This window comes from Dipodomys ordii, unplaced genomic scaffold (assembly GCF_000151885.1).
Source record: "Dipodomys ordii isolate 6190 unplaced genomic scaffold, Dord_2.0 Scaffold10, whole genome shotgun sequence".
Taxonomy (NCBI): domain Eukaryota; kingdom Metazoa; phylum Chordata; class Mammalia; order Rodentia; family Heteromyidae; genus Dipodomys; species Dipodomys ordii.
This window is the reverse complement of record NW_012267226.1, coordinates 20,848,315-20,858,693: the sequence shown is the minus strand read 5'-3', so window position 1 is coordinate 20,858,693 and position 10,379 is coordinate 20,848,315. Positions and strand designations below refer to the sequence as shown.

Here is a 10,379-nt window from a genome sequence, read left to right as displayed (position 1 = left end):
AAAAAAAAAAACAGAAAATCTCTCAAAATAATTTTGACACGTGTATTTACTTACTACTTAAGGTACTAAAAAATTATCTATACTTTGGCATGTTTTTTACAGAAAAAGGAAATATGGAAGGAAAAACATAGTATTAGAACACAAATGAGCCTCTTCTATGAAAAAATGCTTTTATTACGGCTTAAGTTCTGAAATGTACCATTCTTTTCTGTGTTAATGAGAATGCTTCATCCCTTAAGATGTACATATAACAAATTTCAAGAGGAAAAAGATGGCTGAAGAATGAATACTAAGAGAATGAATTGTTCTTCAAAAAAGTAGCTTGATGACTTACAAAACAATTAATCTAATATAGTAATATATTCATTCAGATTTTCTCCATCAGGGCTATACATATATTTTTTATTTTTATTATTTTTATTTATTATTATTTTTTTGTTGGTGGTGGTAGGGCTTGAACGCTGTCCCTCAGCTCTTCAGCTCAAGGCGAGCGCTCTACCACTTGAGCTACAACGCCACTTCCAGTCTTCTGGTGGTTTATTGGAGATAAGAGTCTCACGGAATTTCCTGCCAGGGCTGGCTTTGAACCACGATCCTCAGATCTCAGCCTCCTGAGTAGCTAGGATTATAGGCATGAGCCACCAGCGCCCGGCAGGGCTATATTTTTTTAAATTTCATTTTGATAATAATGAAGTATCCATTCAACAAAGCAGGGTCAGCTTATTTTCTCCAAGCGTGTCTAAACCTACTTAAGAGAACAGTCAAGATGCTTAAATGTCTACTGCAGGTGGAGCCCTTGCTTAGCATGCATGACTCCCTAGGGCACCACCCCACAAGACAACTAGATTTCTAAAATGTATTTCCTGATCTACTCACGTATTGAGTTCCTGCAATTACCTTATACCTCTGTGGCCTCCATTGTATCAGATATGTGACATGAGGAAGCCAAAGCGAATCACTCTCAAAGATCTCACTGCATCTATGAAACAATATGGGCTTATACTAAACCACTGATTTGAAACTAGGAAGGAAAAAACAAAAAACATGGGCTGGGAATGTGGCTTAGTGGTAGAGTGCTTGCCTTACTTGCATAAAGCTCTGGATTCCTTAGTACCATATAAACAGAAAAGGCCAGAAGCGACACTGTGGTTCAAGTGGTAGAGACCTAGCCTTGAGCAAAAGAAGCTCAGGGGCCGGAGATGGTGGCTCACACCTGTAATCCTAGCTACTCAGCAGGCTGAGATCTGAGAATTGTGGTTCAAAGCCAGCCCAGGCAGCAAAGTCCGTGAGACTCTTATCTCCAATAAACCATCAAAAAACCAGAAGTGGCGCTGTGGCTCAATGTGGTAGAGCACTAGCTGTGAGTGAAAAAGCTCAGGGCCAGTGCCCAGGCCCAGAGTTCAAACCCCAGGACAGAAAGAAAGAATGAAAGAGAGAGAGAGAGAGAGAGAGAGAGAGAAAGAAAGAAAGAAAGAAAGAAAGAAAGAAAGAAAGAAAGAAAGAAAGAAAAGCAAGCAGCAGCAGCAGGACTAGCAAAACACACACGCACGCACGCACGCACGCACGCACGCACGCACGCACGCACTCGCGGAGAGAAGGACACAGGGTTAAGGTAGGTGGTCAAGGTAAATGGCTCAAGTAGTAGAGCACCTGTCTAGCAAGCACAAGATCCTGAGTTCAAATCTTAGTACTATTAAAAAAAAAACTGGGAGGAAGTGGCACTGTGGCTCAAGTGGTAGAGCGCTAGCCTTGAGCTGAAGTGCTAAGGGACAGAGCTTAGGCCCAGAGTTCAAGCCCCACAACTAACCAAAAAAACAAAAAAAACTGGGAAGCAAACCTGAACTTTAGCAGTCCTCTTTCTTAAGAGGATTAAAGGGAAAAGACATGAGAAAGCTAGTGCTCATCCTTACATGACCCAGAACCAGAAGCTATGTCCAGAAATTGTTCGTTTTTTTTTCTTTTTTTAAATTAGTACACATTAGTTATATAAGGGGAGATTGCACTGTGAAAAACTGTCATTTTTAAAGTGTATTTTCTTCTTGCCTGTCATGAATTTAAATAAACTTGCTTTTTTTTTTTTTTTGGATTGGTCATGGGCCTTGAACTCTGGGCCTGGGCACTGTCCCTCAGCTCTTCAGCTCAAGGCTAGCACTCAACAACTTGAGCCACAGCGCCACTTCCCATTTCTGGTGGTTTATTGGAGATAGGAGTCTCACAGTCTTCCTTGCCCAGGTTGGCTTTGAACCTCGATCCTCAAATCTCAACCTCCTGAGTAGCTAGAATTACAGGCTTGAGCCACCAACGCCCGTCTAAACTTGCTTTTATGTTATTTAAATATAGTTGGATCTGAAGTCAGAAAAATAAAGTTAATCTGTTAAGCTAAAATTTTGGTATGTACACTAGATACCTGCTCAATCTCAGAATGTGTGAAGTAGCTGATTCAAAAGAATTTTTCATTTTTGCAGATATAACACAGAACATCAAAAATGATGTAAGGCTCATATGAAAATGGTTCAAAAGTTCAAAAGAGGTTTATTTTATTCTTACAAAGAAAAGCAAAAGAACTTTCCTTTTAAAAGCAGCAATTTAGTTAACTGTAATTCTGTATACAGTGGTTATAAAAATTTTTTCAAAATCTAGGTTATTAGTTAGGCATGCTGGTGCAAGCTTATAGTCCCAGCACTTTAGGAGACAGAGAGGAGGATCTTGAGATTGAGGCCAGCCTAGGCTACCTCTCAAAAACAAAAGAATCTGCATAACTGAAAATTTCCACGACACTGAAGAAGACATCCAATAATTTGGAGAAAATCTTCAAAATCTAGATATAAATCACTTTAATTGCATTTATAGATCTAAGATTCTCTTTTCCAATGAGAAAATTTCAATGTGACTTAACAGTTTTAACACAATGGTCAACAAACACAAATATTGTACCACTTTAGAGTTGTATGCTCATAATGAGGTTACAGTATTACCCCTTCCTTGCCATTTAGTTAATGTGAACTGAAAATATATTTAGGTGATGATGCTTAAAGGTGAAGTAACTAGTGTTTTCTGAAGTATTTTATTTTCTAACACAAAAATCAGTGTTAGGTACTGCTCTTCGTATTTGCTAAATGCCAAAAACCATATACAAATACCAGCATCATCCACAGAACTGAGTGAGAACATATTAAGAAAACATTTATAACTCAGTAGCAGCAGCATCCTCTGGTCATAATAACCAGCTTTAAAAATAGATACAAGGGAACTTCTTTCAACAGAATTTCACAGGAAGTCAGTGCTGTTTAACTCTTATCTGCTAAAGCTGTTTTTAAGAAAAAAGGCTTCACGCCTGTAATCCCAGCACTGGAGGCCAAGGCAGAGGGATCTCCAGAGCAAGTCAATCCTGGAAACTACATGAAGTTTTGAGGATGGCCTGAGCTGCATAGCAAGACCCTGTCTCAAACAACTGTTGAGCTACTCAGTCAATAAAACTAAAAATATCAATGACCTTTTATACTAAGAACTTAAGTATATTTAATGCATACTCATGATCCAGCTTTTGAAGCCACACCCCCCAGTACATAATAATAGCTACCATTTATCTTCCAGAATATTTAGTTAACTGAGTCACCGTTAACTACAAAGCTTAAGGGGATATAAAACTAACCAAGGAAATGGGAAGGTAGTAACCCACTGAGTCTCCAACAATCCCCTCCTATCCCTACCAAATGTATTTGTCATCTCGTGTAGTTATCAGTTCATGGAAAGAGGTCCAAGTGCCCTTCATCACATATCATGCTAACTACATGACATCACTGAAGAGTGTATCTTGATCATCTCACTAATGTTTCTCATGCTTGGCTCCACTGTGAAGCTCTTGGAAAACACTTTTTCATAGGTATATTATTCCTTGCAGCTGAAAAGGGGTCTCATAAACTTTTACACTGTTCTGAACCATGATCCCAACAATCTCAGCCCCAAGTAGCTACAATTACAGGCATGAGCCATATGTATTCGGCTTCTAATTTTCTCTGTTCTTGTTTTTTGCCGGTCCTGGGGCTTGAACTCCAGGGCCTGGGCACTGTCCCTGAGCTTCTTTTGCTGAAGGCTAGAGCTCTACCAGTTGACACAGCTCCACTTTCGACTTTTTCAGTGGTTAATAAGGGATAAAAGTGTCATTGACTTTCCTGGCTGAGCTAGCTTCGAATCATGATCCTCAAGTCTCAGCCTTCTGAGTAGCTAAGATTGCAGGTGAGAGCCACAAACACCTGGCATCTAATTTTCCTTTAATCAAAGATTTATCTCCTACTCTCTCTGAATCAATCACTGTATTAAATGCTTTCTAATTACTAATTTATTAATTTTAAAAGAATCCTATGAAAAAAATTTTCTAAAAAAAAAGCACTTTGGGGGACACTAGAGTATGAACTCAGGGTGTCACTTGGCTTACTTGACCTGGTACTTTACACCTCTTGAGGCATACTGCCAGCCCAGCTCTTTGCTGGATACTTTGAGATGTCTCAGAAACCTTCTGCCTGATCTGGCTTCGAATTACGATCCTCTAGTCTCAACCTCCTGAGTAACTAGGGTTAAAAGTGTGGAATTCGTTCACTTGTCTTATTTGTTTACTGCTAGCACTGCAGCTTGAACTCAGAGCCTCTCACTATTCTTGCTTACCTTTTTCACTCTTGGCTATTAAAGCCATGAGCTGGAGTAACATCTCCAATCTAAATTTTATTTAATTGTATATGCTTATGGGATGCAATGTAATTTTATATTTACATTAAATGATTAACAGTTACAATATGAAAATACTTTAAAATGAGAAATCTGAGCTAAATGAAGGAGCTGGGAGCATGGCTCAATTGGTAGAGCAACAGCCTAGCAAGAGCATGGTCCTGAATTTAAATCTCAATACTACCAAAAAGGGGGGAAAAGTACCTTGTTTAAGGTCATACAAATAGTAAATAGAGTAGATAAATCTAGGCAATCCAGCTGCACAATCCCGCACCGCATCATATTTCTGTACACATTCAACCCATCACACAACACCACACATATTTTCTGATATGTAAGTGCACCATTAAGTGAAACCAGACTAAAAAACTTTGCTATGAAGAGTCTTTGTCAATATGGGTCTGCAAGGAAAATAATATATAAAACCTTGATCTAGAAGAAAAAAAAACTTTCGGCCATATATAGGTCAAAGGTTCATATCAAGGGAAATGAGGCCACTGTTCAGAGAAACAATGGAAGATTTTCTTTCCTAAGTGATGGGCTTAACCACACTCACACCAGTGAAGTTAGAGGAGAAAAAGGAGCACTATTATCGGTTCCAACTTCACAGACAAAAGAAAATAATGAACTATTTAAAATGTAAATAATCAGAACAAATATAAAAATAAGAACAACTCAAGTTAGGAGGCATTAACTCCAAATACTTGAACTTGAATTTCAACCATAGATGTGTTCTATTAGACAGCAAGCTGTTGAGTGTTTTGCATGTAAAAGGGGCAGGGGAGGGCTTAAAGAAAGAGGAACGAAATGCTAACTGAAGCTCTTCATTTCCTTAACAAACTTAGTATGTAGGATTTGAGTTTTCTGAAGAAATTTCAAATTCAATACATAGCAAATAAAAGTAAAAAGTAGAAACAGTAAGTTGCCAGCATGCTTCTGAAGTTGCCAGCTTTGCTAACATTTTCATAACATGTATCTCTAGGAGGCATTCAGTTGGCCTTGTATGCTACAGGCTGGCAAGAAAAACATTCTTGTAGCCAGCTTTTGAGCTCATTCTTTAAAATGTTCTAATTTAAATGCAACTGTAGACCTCACAAGCATTATGGTTGTAGACCAACTCTAGGTTGGCACTCTTACAGCAAAGTGATTAGAAAAAAACTTTTGCACATTCTACTTGACATTCATAGCCTACTTCTCAATAATGCTCTGGTTTTACAAAAGCTAATGCTCATTATTCAGAGGCAGGCTTAGGACAGTATCTCCATATTCTCTCTCTCTCCATACATACTCAACCTGTGTCCTAACTAGAACACCGTGGAGTGAAATTCTGTTATTATGTGAATACATACTCTGATGGTAAGCCGCACTGGTATTTTTGTGTCAAAAGCCAGGTGTGGTAGCTCACACCTGTGGTTCCAGCTACTGGGAAGACAGAGGTGTAGAGGAAGGGAAATTGTGGTTTGAGGCCAGCCAGGGCATGAAGTTTGAAAAGCCCCAGCTCAAACAAGCAGCAGTGTGCAACTGTGATACAGCTACTGCGATCCCAGCTATGTGGAAACCATAGGAAGGATAGGCAGTCCAAGATACTTGGCCCAGACAAAATTGCAAAGCCCTATCTGAAAAATAAGTAAAGCAAAATCGAGCTAGGAGCATGACTCAAGTTATAGAATGCTTGACAAAGAAGCACAAGGCCCTGAGTTCAAACCCCAACACCCATAAAAAGGGAGTGGCCCCAGATTCGCCAATTTATTTAGTTTAATATTTGATATGACATCCTTTAAATGTGGCCTCCTCAAATGCAATCATTATATTCAATGTAGAATATGTAAAAACTGAACTATCTAATTTGAGGATAGGAAGGGTAGAAAGGAAATGCACAAGGGAAGGAGTGACATTGATCAAGATGTGATGTATTCCCAACCCAACTTATGGGAACTGCAACTACTCTGCAAACTACTTAATAATCTTTTTTAAAAATATGGCTTCCAAAAGTCTATTTCTATAGCAGAGAATAAAATACAGTCATTCTGGTCTTAACATTTTCAAGGTTAGATTTTTTTTTAAGGCACTGGCACATAGACTTAGGTTACTTCTTCAGCTTCAACTTCCCTATCTTTTTTTTGGTTTTTTTTTGGGGGGTCCAGTCGTGGGGCCTGAACTCTGGGCCTGGATGCTGTCCCTCAGCTCTTCAGCTCAAGGCTAGCACTCTACCACTTGAGCCACAGCGTCACTTCTGGCTTTTTTTTTCTTTTTGCTTATGTGGTACTGAGGAATCGAACCCAGGGCCTCAGGCATGCAAGGCAAGCACTCTACCACTGAGCCACCTTCCCAGCCCCCAACTTCCCTATCTGTAAAGTGAAAAATATTGTCCTTATAGAGGGCAAAGGCCATGTTATTTTTCTCAGCAGTAAATATACAGTGCCTAAGTATTGGGCACTGTAAGTAAAGGGTTTCATTAATATATGCAGCATGACAGAGTGAAGACTAGATCTGAGTTTTGAACATATATCTTGTACAAAGCAAGAAATGATAAATATTAATTGCATCTGCATCAGAAAATGCTCTAAGCTCTAGACTGAACTTCTGCTTTGATTCAAGATGAAATTACAGAGACACTTACCTTCCCACATGACCTAAAAGAACTAAAACGCTAGACAAAGTTTATGAAACAACAGTTTTTAAGACACTTGACATGAGCCATAGAGGGGACAAGCAATGAAGAAGTCCTATGACTGCCTTACTTTACTCCTGGACAGTTCCAAGACTTGAGGGTTGCCCAGGCAACCTAATATTCTGGTTCCAAGTCTGGAGAAGCCAGAGAAGCTAGTATGTATAGTGCAAAATACAGAGGAGAGGGTATACAGAAAGAGCCAACATTAAAAGTCTACACATCTTTTTCTTTAAAATCCTATTAACCATTGTGTTTGAGATAGGATCCCCTTTACTATGCAGGCCAGGCTGGCCTGGACTCATAATCTGCCTTCCTCATTTTCCTGAAAAGTCACAAATTTTTCTGAATTGCCACCAAAAAACATTTTCAGTAAGACAAGACTTATAATACATATGGACTAAATCTGAGTAATTTCTTACAGAAAAGGCAACATACATATGACAGAGAAAAATTTAAGTGACACCAAGCTGTCAACACGTAAGCCAAGCGAGCCAAATTAGTCATCTACACAGACACCATTTAGGTACTGGTCCTCAACTCAAATCACTCCTCAAAAGTAAATTACTCACTTAAAAACTCTTAGTGGAAGCCAGGCGCTGGTGGCTCATGCCTGTATCCTAGCTACTCAGGAGGCTGAGATATGAGGATCACAGTTTCAAAGCCTGCTCAGGCAGGAAAGTCTATGAGACTCTTATCTCCAATTAAACACCAGAAAACCGGAAATGGAGCTGTGGCTCAAAGTGGTAGAGCACTAGCCTTGAGAAGAGCTCAGAGACAGTGCCCAGGCAATGAGTTTAAGCCCAATTGCCAAAAAGAATTATATATATATATAAATATATATAAGTGAAATTTGCATTTTATTACTTGTTCTAGATGAGTTAATATTTATTTCCAACTGGAAAAAAATCAAGTATAATTACATCCACAGTTAACTTCTTCCCAGTATATAACTAACAATAAGCAAACGAGTAACATATAGGACAGCCTAGTTTTTAGTATTTAATAGTATAAAAAAACACATAGTGGTCTCTCCAATGTTTATGGAATAAACTGTGAATTGGTACTATGTAGCTAAATGCCTAGCATATGCCTAGCATACATGTGGAGGAGAGTGTTACGAATTAAATATCTTATATTTGCCTTTACCTACTCTAGTTAAAATAAGTTATTTTAAGCCGGGCACCGGTGGCTCACGACTGTAATCCTAGCTACTCAGGAGGCTGAGATCTGAGGATCACGGTTCAAAACCAGCCTGGGTAGAAAAGTCCGTGAAACTCTCATCACCAATAAACCACCAGGAAACCGGAAGTGGTACTGTAGCTCAAGAGGTAGAGCGTTAGCCTTGAGCTGAAGGACAGCGCCCAGGCCCAGAGTTCAAGCCCCATGGCCAAAAAAAGAAAGTTATTTTAGTTATAAAAGAAATGTCGCCAGGCACCAGTGGCTTATGCCTGTAATCCTAGCTATTCAGGAGGCTGAGATCCCCAGCCCGGGGAGGAAATTCCACGAGACTCATCTCCAATAAACCACTAGAAAACCGGAAGTGGTGCTGTGGCTCAAGAGGTAGAACGCTCACCTAGACCTGAAGGATAGTGCCCAAGCCCAGAGTTCAAGCCCCACAACTGACCAAAAAAAAAAAAAAGGAAAGAAAAGAAATGTCACTTCACTTTGCTATAACCAGGTGTTGGTGGCTCACACATATAATCCCAGCTACTCAGGAGGCTGAGATCTAAGGATCACAGTTCAAAGCCAGCCTGGGCAAGAAAGTATATGAGACTCTTACCTTCAATTAATAACAGAAAAAAAAAGACTGGAAGTAGTTCTGTTTCAAGTGGTAGAGTTCCAGCCTTAATCAAAAAGAACTCAGAGACAGCACCCAGGACCAGCAAAAAATAAATAATAAATAAAAATAACCAAACAAAAGTCATCTAATCTATTGGCTTATTTTCCTTTTACTCAATGTTTACAACCTACATAATATGCTACTATAGTAAAATCTGACCTATTATTTATTCTCTACCGCAATCTTCTTTCAAATTCTCCAACTACACAAAAACTTTCATGATCTTCGGACTCCCCAAAGGACCTACTATGCACAACCAGTATATAAATCACTTATTTTCAGAGATAAACAAATCTAGCACATCTAAGCATGGTATAGTGCAGTGCACCAAAGTAACCTTTTATATAAAGCACATCTTTATATCATGTCAGCTTTTCACTACAGTTAAAATAAAACTCAAGCCAACTCCAGGCAAGCACAGACCTGCATCAATATTTGTGTAGTATTTTTCTCCATTACCTAGGCTGGGAATTCTCCTCATACATTCTTTCTTTGCCCTCTTTGAAGAGGCTTATGGTCTGCTTAGTTTTCTTCATCAAATTCTCCATGAACACCCTAAAATATTCGTTTTCTCCAAGTGTTTCCATCTTCCCCTCATATCTTGACAAGACAGTACGGAGATGCTGGTAGGTATCTGGCAGCAGGTCTAAGATATAAGGTGGACTATTCTTTAACGCCAGCTTTGGGTTCTGACACAACCGTACCACCTGCAACAAATGGAAAAGAACGGCTATTACTTGAAGGATCTTAAGGACAATTCCCCTTTTTTTGTCAATCATGTGGCTTGAAATCGGAGCCTAGGTGCTGTCCCTGAGCATTTTCACTCAAGGCTAGCACTCTACCACTTTGAGCCAGGGCTTCACTTCCAGCCCAGGCTGGCTTCAAACCACAATCCTCAGCTAGGATTACAGGCATGAGCCACTGGCACCCAGCCCAATTCCCCTTTGTAAATTATTTTTTAAAAGTCATGAAATAGGTGCTCTTTTACAGAAGAAAAGTCCATGAAAATGTAAAACAATAATCCATGATCAGTTGCTCACTATCACACTATTTCTCGTTGTCGATGGGAGGGTTCTTTTTTTATATTTTTATTATTATTATTTTTTGGGGGGGAGGTCCAGACGTGGGGCCTGAACTCTGGGCACA

At 39.3% G+C, this 10,379-nt stretch overlaps 1 protein-coding gene across 1 annotated transcript in view; it reads right to left on the bottom strand.

Annotated features, from left to right (window-relative positions):
• Positions 1-10,012, bottom strand: part of Cbl (Cbl proto-oncogene, E3 ubiquitin protein ligase) — a 38,015-nt gene extending 28,003 nt beyond the window's left edge. Inside the window, exon 1 of the mRNA XM_013009502.1 lies at positions 9,693-10,012. Coding sequence (XP_012864956.1) covers positions 9,693-10,012 — 320 coding nt within the window. The remainder of the gene's footprint in view (positions 1-9,692) is intronic.
• Between the last annotated feature and the right edge of the window lie 367 nt (positions 10,013-10,379).